The sequence below is a fragment of the Phoenix dactylifera genome, chromosome 2 (genome assembly GCF_051530095.1).
Source record: "Phoenix dactylifera cultivar Ajwa chromosome 2, Ajwa_hap1_PhDact_Kaust_v1.1, whole genome shotgun sequence".
NCBI classification, from domain to species: domain Eukaryota; kingdom Viridiplantae; phylum Streptophyta; class Magnoliopsida; order Arecales; family Arecaceae; genus Phoenix; species Phoenix dactylifera.
This window is the reverse complement of record NC_143191.1, coordinates 20,014,835-20,030,213: the sequence shown is the minus strand read 5'-3', so window position 1 is coordinate 20,030,213 and position 15,379 is coordinate 20,014,835. Positions and strand designations below refer to the sequence as shown.

Here is a 15,379-nt window from a genome sequence, read left to right as displayed (position 1 = left end):
TGAGTTCTAATTGGATTAGAATTCAATTGATCAAGTGGGACCATATAATTCCTAATTGGATTAGGAGACCCATGCATGAAAGGAAGGAAAAGATCTCTTCCTCCATGCGTGTGGAGCAAAGAAGGAAAGAGGGAGGGGCGTCCGCCCCTCCTCCATCTCACACACATAAAGAAAGGAGGGGCGTTCGGCCCTCCTTTCATTTTATGGTCCACACGCCAAGAGGAGGGGCGGATGCCCCTCCTATTGGGAACCCTAGTGGTCGCATGCATATAATTTTAAAAATTTTACAGTGGAAGCATGAATTAAACTATTTAATTTCTATGCATACTAGAGATCATATCTCTACAACAAAAATAGATCCAGAATTTTAAGCATTTATCCTAAACAAGTATGCATGATTCTATGTTTAACATGTAGTCATGCAGAATTTCAGCAACCTAGTTGATTTCTAATCCTAATTTCTAATGAGATTAGATCTGATACCTTTTTTGCTTTGAGGACTTTGATGATTCCTTGATCACCTTATGTAGCCGCACACGCGTCCGGCCTCTACGGATAGTCCACGCAAAGCTTTAGGAAGATCGCACAGAGGTGTTGCAGTGGCTGAACTTTTCTCCCTCGAAGCACTCAACTTTTAATTCTTCTTCGAGAGGATGAAGGGTGGAGATGAAGGAGAAGAAGGAGGAGAGAGGGCGGCCGGTTCTCAGAATTTTTCCAGAATGTAGAACCCTTTCTAAGGACCATTTTTTTCAAACCCTAGGCGTGGGGGTCTTTTTATAGCCAAAAGACCCGCCACGCCTCACACCTATTTTAGCCAATGAAATTTACAAAAAAATTTGGTGAACCGGCAGCTAAGAGGTGAACAAATTCTCTTTTAATTTTGTATCATGAATCCCTAAAAATCAGGGGTGTCATGCACCTCAAACTTCAGCCGCACGCCATCTTGCTTGATGCGCCATGCAGTCCCTACAAATTAGAGATTTTATTCCGATCTCTTTAGGAAGATTTGAGGCACCGTATTTTTCTAAAAAATAGATCCACACCTCCTCTTTCCTCATGCCAAAAATTGGCCAAAAATAAGGAGGATAGGCACCACTAATTTTAGGGATAAGGATGAGGTGTCTTTCTTCTCTAAGAAAGAAAGTTAGGGTCCTAAAATTTAGGAATTCTTCTTCTTATCAATTTCTGAATTTTTGAACTTAGAATCCTTATCAAATAAGGACTTTTAATAGGCTCGGATCAAGCCCAATCCAATTAGATCAAATCTTGATGTAGCCCAAATTGAATTTTATTCAATTTGCTTTAACCTAAGCTCAATCATTCAATCAATTGAGTTCATTAGCAATCTAATTGCTAATTAATCCTTCAATAATTCAATAATTATTTTACTGCAACTTTTGCTTAGAATAATTTGTTAATCGAATTGACCAATGTACCCCTGGACGATTCTTAATCATTGATCAACTATTAATCAACCTAGAAACTTCTATGAGTGTGACCCTATAGGTTCGAACCTAAGCCGGTAGCACAAGAACGACTTTCTGTACTAATCGAAGTGACCATCTAGCAATGGTACCTAATGTCCGGATAGGCCGAATAATTGCAAAGCAATATTCTGGAAACCTTGGACTATGGCTACCGTATAATTTTAATCCCTATGACTCCAAATACCTAGGATGACTTCAGAGTCTGTCAGCTCTTTAATCAGTGCATCCAAAATGTGTTTCAACTTTACAAATCCTGTGACTCCTCATAAGGATTACCCTGGCCAAGGTTTTGCTAAATTGAACATAAGGACATTTCTCCTGTCACCAAGAGGGTCAATTCCATCTTGACTCATGCACTGACTTCGCAAGTACTTGACTGCACCCAGTAGCCTTCCATCACTGAATTAGAATTTCAGATAGTCCGGTACCAAAGTACAGTGAGTTGCTTGCAAGTCACCATGGTGATCTCAGATCTGAGGGATACTTATACCTATATCCACTCGGAACATCTTTTGACATCAGAGCATTTTGGAACTGATCATGTTCGGTGAAGTGTACTCTTATACTTCACCTTTGTGACATATCAGTGTCTCTGTATTCCTTGGTTAAGAGGACAACCAATGTATATGGCACACAATGACCTATTCTTGATAATGCTATTGTCCTAGTGATAGCATATCGTTTGGTCGCGAATTAGTTTAAGAACTTGTAGATAAATCCTCCTTTATCGTTTAATAGAGTCCTAAGGACTTCATTACATTACTTGAGTTCATAAAGATGCAAAATATATAATGAAACAATGTGTTTGGTCCGCTAATGTGCTTTTGGTTCCTCCGCTTGAGCAATGGCTACAGTGCTATCACAGAATAGTGAAACTGGACCATCAATGGAGGGTGCCACTCCAAGCTTGGTGAAGAACTTTTGCATCTATACAGCTTCCTTGACGGCATTGGATGCAGCAATGTATTCCGCCTCGCACACTGAATCAGCCACAGTATGTTGTTTGGAACTTTTCCAACAAACAGCAGCACCTTTAAGGGTAAAGATGTAACCCGACATATTTTTGCTATCATCCTGATCTGACTGGAAATTGAAATCAGTGTATCCCACTAATTTCAAGTTAGTATCTCCATAGACAAGCCACTGGTCCTTAGTATTTTTTAAATACTTAAGAATGGTTTTTACAACTTTTCAGTGGTTGCTACCTGGATCAGATTGGTATCTACCACTACCCCTAGTGAGTATGCCACGTCTGGTATGGTACATGTCATTGCGTACATAATAGATCCCACTGCTGAAGCATATGGAATTCTATTCATAGTCTCTCTTTCTTGAGGAGTTGTCGGACAATCCTTTTTAGAGAGCTGAATTCCATAACCCATCGGAAGATAGATTTTCTTGAAATTCATCATGCTGAACCTCTTCAGCACGGTATTATGTACGTGGATTGGGATAATCCAAGCAACCTTTTAGATCTATCTCTATAGATCTTCATCCCTAGGATGTAGAATGCTTCTCCCAAATCTTTCATGGAGAATTGTGATGATAGCCAAACCTTTATTCCTTATAATGCAGGGACGTCATTTCTGGTTAAGAGAATGTCATCCACATACAAAACAAGAAATACATTCACTGAACCATTAGCCCATTTATATATGCAAGGTTCTTCTTTATTCTTAATGAAGCCATCCATTCTGATCACTTTATCAAAACATATGTTCCAACTCCGAGAAGCTTGCTTTAACCCATATATGGATCTCTGAAGCTTGCATACTTTTGATTCATCTGCGGATGTAAAACTTTCAGGTTGTATCATATACACCTCTTCTTCCAAATCTCCATTTAAGAAGGCAGTTTTCATATCCATCTGTCAAATTACATAATCAAAATGTGCTGCTATCGCAAGCATAATCCGAATAGATTTGAGCATTGCCATGAAAGAAAATATTTCGTCATAGTCAATACCATAACATTGACGATATCCCTTGGCAACCAGATGGGCTTTGTAGGTCTCCACCTTTTCGTCTGCATCCCTTTTTCTTTTGAAAATCCATTTGCACCCTATGGGTTATATTCCTTTGGGTGGGTCAACCAATGTCCATACATTATTGACCTCCATGGATTCTATTTCGGAATTCATGGCTTCCAGCCATTTTTCGAAGTCGTACCTCTGCATTGCATCCATATAGGTGATCGGATCCTCATCATTTTCATCAAGCTCAACAGGATCCCCTTTTCGGACCAAGAAACTGTAGTATCTATTCGACTGACGTGGTACTTTACCAGATCGCCTTAAGGATGCTTCTATAATAGGTTGTGGGCTTGATCTAATCAAATCAGATTCTAATGGTTTAGTGGATGGTGTCGGTTCTTTTACATATTGAATTTCTTCAAGTTCAACATTAGAGCTATTAGTTCCTTCTCCAAAAAATTCCATCTCCAAGAAGACAGCTAACGAACAACTTTTGTTCTTCAGCAAGGTAGAAATAATAACCCTTAGTTTCTTTTGGATAGCCGACAAAGAAACATCTATCAGACCTAGCTTGGAGTTTGTCTGCTTTCAAACGTTGGACGTAGGCCGGACACCCCCAAACCCTAAGGTGAGTGAGCACCGGTTTTCGCCCTGTCCACATCTCATGTTGTATTTTAGTTACAGACTTACTCGAAACCTTATTAAGAATATAACAAGTTGTTTCAAGTGCATATTTCCAGAAGGATATCGGCAGACTAGCATAACCATGTCTAACAAGGTTCGATTCCTTCTTTCTGACACACCATTATACTGTGGTGTTCCAGAAGGAGTTCACTTAGAAAGGATCCCATTCTCTCATAAATATATCATAAACTCACTGGTGAGGTATTCACCTCCTCAGTCTGACCGAAGAGTTTTAATACTCTTTTCAGTTTGTTTCTCTACTTATTACGGAATAGTTTGAACATTTCAAATGATTCAGACTTATGTCTCATAAGATAGACATACCTATACCTAGATAGGTCGTCTGTAAACGTAATGAAATAAGAATATTCATCTCTAGCTTTTGTGCTCATTGGCCCACAAAAATTTGAATATACTAGGCTCAATATATTATTGGCTCGTTTACCTTTTTCAGTAAAAGGTGACTTGGTCATCTTACCAAGAAGACAGGATGCGCAGGTGGTCAATGATTCACAATCATGAACATTGAGGATACCCTCTTGAGCTAACCTGTTTATCATTTTCTTGTTAATGTGACCTAGCCTACAATGCTAAAGGTAGACATCGGAGACACTATCTATTCTAGGGCGCTTGCTTGACGTGTACATTACATTAACAGATTGCGATAATATGTAAATGCCATTTCTCAATTGTCCATTCATTATAGTAACACCATTCATAATGATATCACAATAACTCTTCTTTATTGAAATTTCAAAACTATTCTTGGCCAAAAGGCATGCAGAATAACATTCAATAAAAACGTTGGACAAAAGTAACAATCACTCAAGACAATTACCTGAGAATTGAAAACTAATTTGAGAGTTTCTAAAGCTAGAACTGGAACTGATCTTCCATCTCCAACATTCAGGAATCTTTCGCTGTCTCCAAATTTCTCACTGACCTGAAGTATCTGCAACGAATTGCAAATATTAAATGGACTTCCAGTATCCAATACCCAGGTCAAATTATCACAAACAGAGAAATTACAAGGTGTTATCATATAAGTACTTTGATCTGCAACTGATTGCACTTTTCTCTTGCTCGGTCTGTTCGGATCAAGTGAGGCAATGTACTGAGGACAGTTCTTCTTCCAGTGCCCCTGTTTCTTGCAGTAGAAACATTCTGCCTGACTCTGGTCAGCTTTCTTCTTGGTCTGACTGTGCTGAGATTGCTTAGCACGCTGCACTTTATTTTTGTTTTTATTTTTCTTCTTGCCTTTCTGAAAGGGACGATACCCTTCCGATGATCCTCCCACCACATGCACCGACTCCTTATGGAGCTGATGGTCCTTCTCAAAAGTCTGAAGTAATTCCAGCAATTCGTGGTAATTAACTGCAGGCTTTGTCATTCTAAAATGAGTAAGAAAAGAGCGGTAAGTTGTAGGCAGGGAATTCAGAATCGCATCCTTTCCCAACTGATCGTGCAGGAGAAACCCAAGCATGTCCAAGCGCTCAATCAACTCGTTCATGTACAGTATATGATCAGTAACTGAGACCACATCCTTCATTCGGGCCCTGAAAATGGCACAACTAGTCTTGTGCCTTTCAACATCATCGGGAATGCCAAAAGACTCGTTCAACATATGAAGCATGTCTTCTGGTTGAGCATTCTCGAACCTTCAACTGAACTTGTCGTTCATAGCAGCCAGCATAATGCACCGAACCATGGCTCGGTCATTAAGCCACTTCAAGTAAGTGTCTCGGATCGCTCCCTGTGCATTCGGAGCATGCTGCTCAGGTGCCGGATCTGTCAGAATGTACAGAATCCGTTCGTGCTCTAAAACAATCTTCAGCTTTCTATGCCAGTTATTAAAGTTGGGTCTTGTCAGCTTGTCACTATCTAACAGGGATCAGAGCGACAAATTTGTGGCCATTTCTGCATAAAGAAAAATCATGAACCTTATTAGTATATGAATTAATTAAGCCTAAAGACTTGAACTTTAGTCTAGAGGTTCTTCCACTATTTTATACAAATTGTTAATCTCTACATTCAATTTGAAGAATTATCCTAATCCTTTAGTGGGCACTAGAATCCACATAATCGCATATGGGCCCGCGTGTGGTTCGGCTAACCCATGTGCATCAATGGGTAGGTTTTTAACCAATTGTTTCATCTAAACAATTTCTAGTGTTAATTTGCCCCAGGCACCTCTTCAACAGGCGTGTGGTGCCTCCAGTGAAAGTCCAGGTTAGGTCCAACCAATAACATGATAGAATTCAATGTAACTCACTAACAAATAGCCAGGCCCGAGTATGGCTCGGCTAACCTGATTATCTATCAAAGAGCACAATTGAATCATCATATTATGGATGATAATTCCAATGGCCGATAAGCACCGGGTGTGTGGCGCCTCCAATGATTATCAAACCATTGGACCCATTACATTCAACTTAATGGGAGGCTTTGAGCTAGTTATCTCTGTAACTATTTCATTTTAGGGACCTAATAATTTTAGAGAATTTGATTTAATAGAGAGAAGAGAAGAGAAGAATCAGTTAATCTTGATTCTCCCACTGACTTTACCAAGTCAGATTAAAAAGAAACTAGATTCAACCCGGTTCTTAGGCACCTAGATCAGTCACACTGATTTTTCTTACAGGCATTGGTCAACTCGAATCATTAAGTGATCTAATAAAAAATGATTGACCAAGTCGGCTAGATAAGTGAGATCGGTGGGAGGGATATGCCATTAACTCGACAAAGACGAATCAGTGCGAGTAGCTTCCAATTAAAAACCACTGGTCAAAACTGCCAAACTTACCTTAGACACTGACTGGTTAATCAATTTTGATTTTGACCGTCCTAATGACTCGGGCTCAATCAAGTTTCATTTGGTCTAATCAAAGACATGGACTTGATCAAGTACAACTATTATATTTGATTGAGTATCCTTGACCTAATCAAATTACTACTTTGTTAGATTTGATCAATTACTCCAATTAGTCAATCTTTGATTTTAACCCTAGGTCTAATCCAGTTCATTAAAACTTGATTTAAGCTAACCCAAATACCCCCACAATTGTAAATCACTTAATTCTCAATTAAGTGTAGATTTATGAAAAAATTTTAGATCATTGCATAGGTCTTGAATCACATGTTAATTACAAACTTTTAGTTCTTAAAACTTATTTTCATATCTGAGTTTGTCAATTAAATATGTTTATTTCAGATTTAATTCATGTTTAAATCTTATTTAATTTATGTTCATACATCATATATACAAACTAACATGAATTTAATCTAAACAACATACATCATATGCATTTGATTTTTAGATTTGATTTATTATGTAAAAACAGAAATTAAATCAATCATAAATCTTTTTTAGATCTAATCTAAACATATCTATGATTTCAGATTTAATTATAAAGACTAAAACTACTTTCAATCTTCTTTTCGTGGTTCATCTTCAAGGATTGGATCACAGTGGTACCCCTACACGCCATAAGAGATCCCATTGAATGGGAAAAGAGGGTTATGAACCCTTCTTTCTCCTATGACTGGACGGCCTGGTGATCATTCCAATCGATTACTTGACTACTAGGATTAGAAAACTTATTTTAGGCATAAATGTTTAAATTACTTTGAACCTATAGCTCTGATACCACTGTTGGGAACCCCAGTGGTCGCATGCATATAATTTTAAAATTTTTACAGTGGAAGCATAAATTAAACTATTTAATTTCTATGCATGCTAGAGATCATATCTCTACAACAAAAATAGTTTCAAGATTTTAAACATTTTTTCTAAACAAATATGCATAATTCTATATCTAACATGTAGTCATGCAGAATTTCAGCAACCTACTTGTTTCTAATCCTAATTTATAATGAGATCAGATTTCATATCCTTTTGCTTTGAGGACTTTGATGATGCCTTGATCATTTTATATAGCCGCACACGTGTCCGGCCTCTACGGATAGTCCACGCGAAGCTCTAGGAAGATCTTCCTCTGTGGGAGTGCTAGCTCGCGCAAAGATGCTGCAATGGCTGAAATTTTCTCCCTCGAAGCACTCAACTTTTGATTCTTCTCCGAGAGGATGAAGGATGGAGATGAAGAAGAAGGAGGAGAGAGGGCAGCTAGCTCTTAGAATTTTTTCAGAATTTAGAACCCTTTCTAAAGACCATTTTTTTCAAACCCTAGGCGTGGGGGTCTTTTTATAGCCAAAAGACCCCCCACGCCTCACACCTATTTTAGCCAATGAATTTGGCTGATAAAATTTTCAAAAAATTCTGGTGAACCGGTAGCTAAGAGATGAACAAATTCTATTAAAATTTTGCACCATCAATCCCTAAAAATCAGGGGGTTCATGCGCCCCAAACTTCAGCCGCACGCCACCCTGCTTAATGCGTCATGCAGTCCCTATATATTAGGGATTTTATTCCAATCTCTTTAGGAATATTTGAGATGTTATATTTTTATGAAAAATAGCCCCACGTCTCCTCTTTTCTCACACCAAAAATTGGCCAAAAATAAAGAGGATAAGCACCATTAATTTTAGGGATAAGGATAAGGTGTCTTTCTTCTTCAAGAAAGAAAGCTAAGGTCCTAAAATTTAGAAATTTTTTTTCTTATCAATTTCTGAATTTTTGAACTTAGAGTCCTTATCAAATAAGGAATTTTAATAGGCTCAGGTCAAGCCCAATCTAATTAGGTCAAGTTCGATTAATTGGGTCGAGCCTAATCAACTCGGATCGAACCCAATCCAATTAGGTCAAACCCTGATGTAGCCCAAATTGAATTTTATTCAATTTGGCTTAACCTAAGCTCAATCATTCAATCAATTGAGTTCATTAGCAATTTACTTGATAATTAATTCTTCAATAATTTAGTAATTATTTTACTGCAACTTTTGCTTAGGATAATTTATCAATTGAATTGACCGATGTACCCCTGGATGATTCTTAATCGTCGATTAGCCATTTGACCAACCTAGAAACTTCTATGCGTGTGACCCCATAGGTTCGAACCTAAGCCGGTAGCACAAGAACGACTTTCTGTACTAATCGAAGTGACCATCTAGCAATGGTACCCGACGTCATATAAAGGGCTGACAGCACCTTATGGGCGTGAATTGGAAGCAACACCATCTAATGCGATTGTTTTACATTCACCTAGCTCGGAAAGGATGGATGATTCTGTCCACGCTTCCATTCATTGCTTTTGAGGACCTTCAGGATAATGTGGAATTTGAAGAGGGAGAGTGTTATTTTTCTGAAAATGATGTTGAAGAGCATACACCCAAAATGGATGAAGCTACTCCACAACCGCTTGCTATTTGTGCTGATGGTGCTACTACTCCTGTGGCTAATCAGTTGGCTATTAAGGCAAAGGACTCGCTTGAAAAAAAGAAGATGAAAGGGTCAGGTGGCAAGGGCAAGAAAGGGCGGAAATACTTCTCCCCGATGGGGGGTAAATGGAGGTAATCCTTTATGGAGCTTGATTTCTCTCTCTTTTCTTAGTTTTAATGATTATTGGCTGTTGGAATGTTAGGGGTTTGAATGATCCTTTCAAGCATTTAGAAGTGCAACAACTTATTCGAAAGGAAAGATTGTCACTTTGTGGTTTGGTGGAAACTAAAGTTAAAGAGAGAAATAAAGAAAAGGTGGCGAACACCATCTTTCAAAATTGGGGTTTACTGTGCAACTATAATGCTTCTTCTCATGGACGGATTTGGATTGGTTGGAATCCTCAGGAGGTTGATGTGGTTCTTATAAATTCATCCGACCAAGTGATGCATGTACATGTTAGGGATCTTGCTAAGAATTCCTCTTTCATTGTTTCGATTGTGTATGGTGATAATTGCCCTATTAAGCTGAGTGAATTGTGGGCTGATTTAGTTTCTCGCAGTGTGGGATGGGAATCTTCTCCACGGGTGCTCATGGGGGACTTCAATGCTATAAAGTCACGAGAGGAGATGGTTGGGGGCTCTCATAGTTGGCCTTCTTGGCAGAATGACCTTACTACTTGTTTATTTCAATCTGGCTAAGTGATTTACGACAAAATGGCTGTCTCTTCATGTGGTCTAATCGACAGGACAAGGCTCCTATTATGAAGAAGCTAGATCAGGTCCTTGCCAATTTGAGATGGGAGTGTGACTTTTCAGGCTCTGAAGCTTACTTTCCTCCCTCCGGTGTTTCGGATCATTCTCCAATGGTGGTAACACTTGCTGCCTTACCTTCGCGAAAAACACTATTTAAATTCTTTGATCTTTGGGCTGAGCATCCGCAATTTCTATCCGTGGTAGCTAAGGCTTGGGCTATAGATGTAAAAGGAAGTCCGATGTATCAACTATGCCATAAGTTGAAGCATTTGAAAGGGGAGTTGAAAAAGTTCAATAAGGAGTTCTTTGCAAATTTGCCTCGACGAGTGGTGCGAGCTAAAGAGGCTTTGAAGGTGGTACAACGTATGATTCAGCGTCATCCCCTTGACTCGACTTTTCACACTGAGGAGTCAAGGCTCATTAAGGATTATTTGGAGTTGAGCAGAGCGGAAGAAAGTTTTTTGAAGCAAAAGGCTCGGGTTCAGTGGCTGAATTTGGGAGACAAGAATTCGAGGTTCTTCTTCCAATCTATGAAGCTTTTTCAGAGTCGTAGCAAGATCACATCTATTTCTACTGATGATGGGGCTCGGGTGGAGACTCCGGGTGAGGTCAGTGACACCATTGTGCAGTTCTTTCAGAATCTTCTAGGTTCTCATGCGGTTGCGGGTGTTGATGAGGACATGCTTCAACGAGTCCTTCCAAAGCGACTCACTGAGATTCAGAGGGAGGATTTAGATCGATCTGTTTCAGATGACGAAATAAGGATGGTGATGTTCTCTTTGAAGGACAACAAGGCTCCCCGTCCGGATGGTTTTAGTGCTAGCTTCTTTAAGGCTTGGAATATAGTTGGGGCAGATATCATAGCGGCTATCCAATCTTTTTTCTCCTTCGGGCACCTTCTGAAACAAGTAAATGCTACAACACTTTCTTTAATTCCTAAGGTTCAAAACCCTACAACACTTTAGACCAATTTCTTGTTGTAACACTGTTTACAAGTGTATTGCTAAGCTCATAGCGAATAGGGTGAAGGTGGTACTTCCAGGATTGGTGGGACGTTTCCAAACGGCCTTTGTTGCGAGTCGACGTATTAGTGATAATATTATCCTCTGCCAAGAGTTAATGTGAAACTATCATCGCTCTGGTGGCTCTCCGAGATGTGCTCTTAAGGTGGATCTAATGAAGGCATATAACTCCATTCGGTGGGATTTTTATTGGCTGTATTACGTGTTATGGGGTTTCCGGATAGAGTTGTTAGATCGATTGCGGAGTGTATCTCCACTACTCGATTCTCCATCTCTATTAATGGCGAACTTCATGGATTCTTGCCTGGGGGTCGGGGCTTGCGGCAAGGGGATCCTATGACACCTTATCTTTTTGTCCTAGCCATGGAGGTCTTTTCGGGTCTGATGGCTAATATGGTAAGGGACAATGGTTTCAAGTATCATTGGCGTTGTGAAAAGGAAAAGATCTCTCACTTGTGCTTTGCAGATGATCTTATGCTTTGCAGATGGTCTGATGGCTAATATAGTAAGGGACAGTGGTCTTCAGTACCATTGGCATCCCCTTGGTCCTCTTATTGAGGTGTTTGGGAAAAGGTTTATCTATGATTCTGGCCTTGGGCAGAATGCCAAGGTGGAGGCTATTATTGACGGCCAGGAGTGGCACTGGCCAATCTCTCGTTCCCCTGCATGGCTTGAGCTCATTAGTAGTACTCCTACTTCATTCCGGCCAGATAGCAGAAGGCCGGATGTCTTGCAGTGGATTGATGCTCCGAAGGGTTCCTTCTCTGTTCGTAGTGTTTGGGAGTCGTTGCACCCGCGTCATAGTAGAGTGGACTGGTGGAAGCTTGTTTGGCATAGCCAAGCTATTCCAAGGATGTCCTTTATTCTTTGGTTAGCCATCCAGGATGCCTTGTATACTCAAGCTAAGCTTATATGCTTTGGCATTATTCAGGTCGCCCAATGTGTTTTGTGTGGGGGTGGGCATGAGGATGTGGATCATTTATTTTTTGAGTGCCCATTCTCTCAGCGCATCTGGTCCATTCTTTGTGCCAAGTGTAATATTTCGTGGGCCTCGCGTAGATGGATGGATACGATCTCTTGGCTTTCTCAAATGGATGGTCGTTCACTCTTGGGTCGAACTGCAAAGCTTATGGTGGCAGCTGCGGTCTACTACATTTGAAGGGAACGTAATGTTCGTTTGCATGGCGATGACCCTACACATGAGTATGTTCTTCTGAGAGAGATTACTTTTTGTATTGTGACTCGGATTAATCTCACATGGGGTGTGATTCCATCTCCTGCTAATAGATGGCTTCACAGTTTGTGGGGATTCTCTGATGATATCTTTTGATACTCTCATCATTTTGTTCTTACAAGCTTTGTAGTTAGTTGTTGTGGCTAGAGGGGTATGCCCTCCTAGCCTTTGTTTTTTGGGGTATACCCCTGTGCATTTATACGTCATTTCTTCAATTAGGATATATACACACTTATCTTTATCCAAAAAAATGGTACCCGACGTCCGGATAGGCCGAATAATTGCAAAGCATTATTCTGGAACCTTTAGACTATGGTTACCATATAATTAATCCCTATGACTCCAAATGCCTTGAATGACTTCAGAGTTCTGTCAGCTCTTTAATCAGTGCATCCAAAATGTGTTTCAACTTTACAAATCCTGTGACTCCTCATAAGGATTAGCCTGGCCAAGATTTTGCTAAATTGAACATAAGGGCATTATCTCCTGTCACCAGGAGGGTCAATTCTATTTTGACTCACGTACCGACTTCGCAAGTACTTGAGTGCACCCAGTAGCCTTCCATCACTGAATTAGAAATTCAGATAGTCCTGTACCAAAGTACAATGAGTTGCTTGCAAGTCACCGTGGTGATCTCAGGTCTGAGAAAAACTTATACCCATATCCACTCGGAACATCTCTTGACAGCAGAGCGTTCCGAAACTGATCACGTTTAGTAAAGTGTACTCCTATACTTCTTGTGTGACATATCAATGTCTCTACACTCCTTGGTTAAGAAGACAATCAATGTATATAGCACAGAACAACCTATTTTTGATAATACTATTATCCTAGTGATAGCATCTCGTTTGGTCGCGTACTAGTTTAAAGACTCGTAGATAAATCCTCCTTTATCGTTTAATAGAGTCCTAAGGACTTCATTACATTACTTGAGTTCACGAAGATGCAAAATATGTAATGAACATTGCCAAATAACTTTTATTAATTTTATTAATTCATATACAATTCAATCATTAACAGGCTGACGATTGTCTTTCAGGACACAATACCCAACATCTCCTCCTCCTTGTTCACGCGGATTGCCACATGGCATGAGCACGTCCCTTGGATTCTCTCCAATCACTTTTAAGTAAGGGTTGTGATAGAATTAAGTAAGGAGTGTAGCTGATTTTAGAGGGATGAATTAAGGAGTGATTGATTCTTGAAATTATTTCTTGTTTGTATGGGCATGAGATGCTTATTTAAAAGGACATGGCGTGATGCATAGAGGAAACAGAAGACCCCTTGAAGTTGGCCACCCTTCCTCCTTCTTCCTTCTTGTCGTGAGCAAGAGAACAAGAAGAAGAAGCGTCTTCTTCTTCCTCGTCTTCGTCCTTCGTCGTCCTCCTCCTTCTTCCTCTCAATGTAATAAAGGAGTTGATTAAAGGGAGAGGAATTCAGCCATCAAAGGTGATCTCTGCAAGGGAGCTAGCACCCCGGTGAGATCTTGGAGCGATCTATACCTCATGTGGATGTCTGTAGAGGCCGGACACTTGTGCAGCTTCAAGGGAACCAAAAATCCTACGATCATCAGATAGCGGTGAAATTCTACCTGCTCAAAGGTAAAGATTAGATTTTTATAAATTCTATATAATTAGAAATTGTAGTAGATCTGAAATTAGTCTAGTCTTTTAATTTTAATCTTCCTTTTAGATTTTATAAATTTGAGTTAGCGAATTCCAGAAATTTTTTGAAATCTACGTTCCCTATAACGTTCATGAGATGAACGACCATGAGCGTCTTTCTGCTGCGATCGTCGCAACGCATGCGGGGGTAACCCGACAGTGGTATCAGATATCATGGCTCCTTGAATCGGGGCTGGACCGGATACGGATCAAGGTATAAACCAGATCAGGTCGCTGGATGGGTTTGAGGTCTGACCGTGCCTTTTGGAGATTTGGGCAACTTGGAGACCAAATCTGGGCCCTAGGATCAACTAGGAAAACGTGTGCAAGATCTAGGAGTAAGAATACATGCTGGTTCATCATTAGGAGGAAAGCTGCTGCAATGAGTCTGATTCAGTGTTGTGGGCTTATCTCGAAGCATGGACTGAATTCGAGAAATTGGGATGCATAGAAATGTGTGCCACTGATGGAGGTGCATGGCATAAGTCTCCAGAAGGCAAGGGACACATTTTAACACGCTTTCATAACTGAAAGATGGATGGTTAGAAAACATGGCTGTAACGCTGTTTCCACGCATTCACGTTGAGGGGCATTTTGGGAACCCTATAGAAGTCCGTTCAAAGTGAGAAAGATGCCATCTAGAAGGATTTTTCATCCCGAATCCGACGAATCCAGTTTCGTTGTAATCCGAGTTCGGTTGGGGCACGAACTTAGCCGTTTTATCTGATTGCGTAGAATCTTGCGGGAATGGGAGTTTTCCTATCTTATCTAGGATTCATCCTTATCTTGTACATGGGAAGTTGAGTTCATGAGGGACTTGTAATTCGAGGTTTTTCCTCTATAAGAGGACCCTCAAAGGGGAGAGATTAGTATCGGGTAGGGCTCGAGAGACTAGAGAGATCAGGAGAGCTTATTGTAATCAGTTGAGTGGTTATTCAATAAAGTTCTCTTCCCCTGTATTTCTCTCTCTCCTTTGTGGTATTTTTTGATGTCGTGCTTCGCTGTATTATTGTTGTTAGGCGTGACCTAAGTCATGGAGACTAGGTTCCCACGCCACGAAGGCTGATCGGTTATGTTCGGTAGATCGAGCCGCACGTTGTAGGGATCCGCTCTGAAATCCCTTCGTACGTGACACTTGGTATCAGAGCCATACCAGAACGACCTCTACGGTAACTTCCATGTTGGGAATGGCGGACGCATCATCCTCGACCGTGGATCCCAATTCAACC

At 40.2% G+C, this 15,379-nt stretch overlaps 2 protein-coding genes across 2 annotated transcripts; both read left to right on the top strand.

Moving 5' to 3' along the window:
* The first annotated feature begins 9,319 nt into the window (after positions 1 to 9,319).
* LOC148714586 (uncharacterized) lies at positions 9,320 to 11,195 on the top strand. Its single transcript, XM_089927846.1, has 3 exons — positions 9,320 to 9,609; positions 9,681 to 10,107; positions 10,224 to 11,195. The coding sequence occupies exons 1-3, from the start codon at positions 9,320 to 9,322 to the stop codon at positions 11,193 to 11,195; spliced, it is 1,689 nt and encodes a 562-aa protein (XP_089783972.1).
* A 463-nt stretch (positions 11,196 to 11,658) lies between these two features.
* LOC120109124 (uncharacterized) lies at positions 11,659 to 12,411 on the top strand. Its single transcript, XM_039122873.3, has one exon. It carries the CDS (start codon positions 11,659 to 11,661, stop codon positions 12,409 to 12,411), a length of 753 nt encoding a protein of 250 aa, XP_038978801.3.
* Positions 12,412 to 15,379: the final 2,968 nt, after the last annotated feature.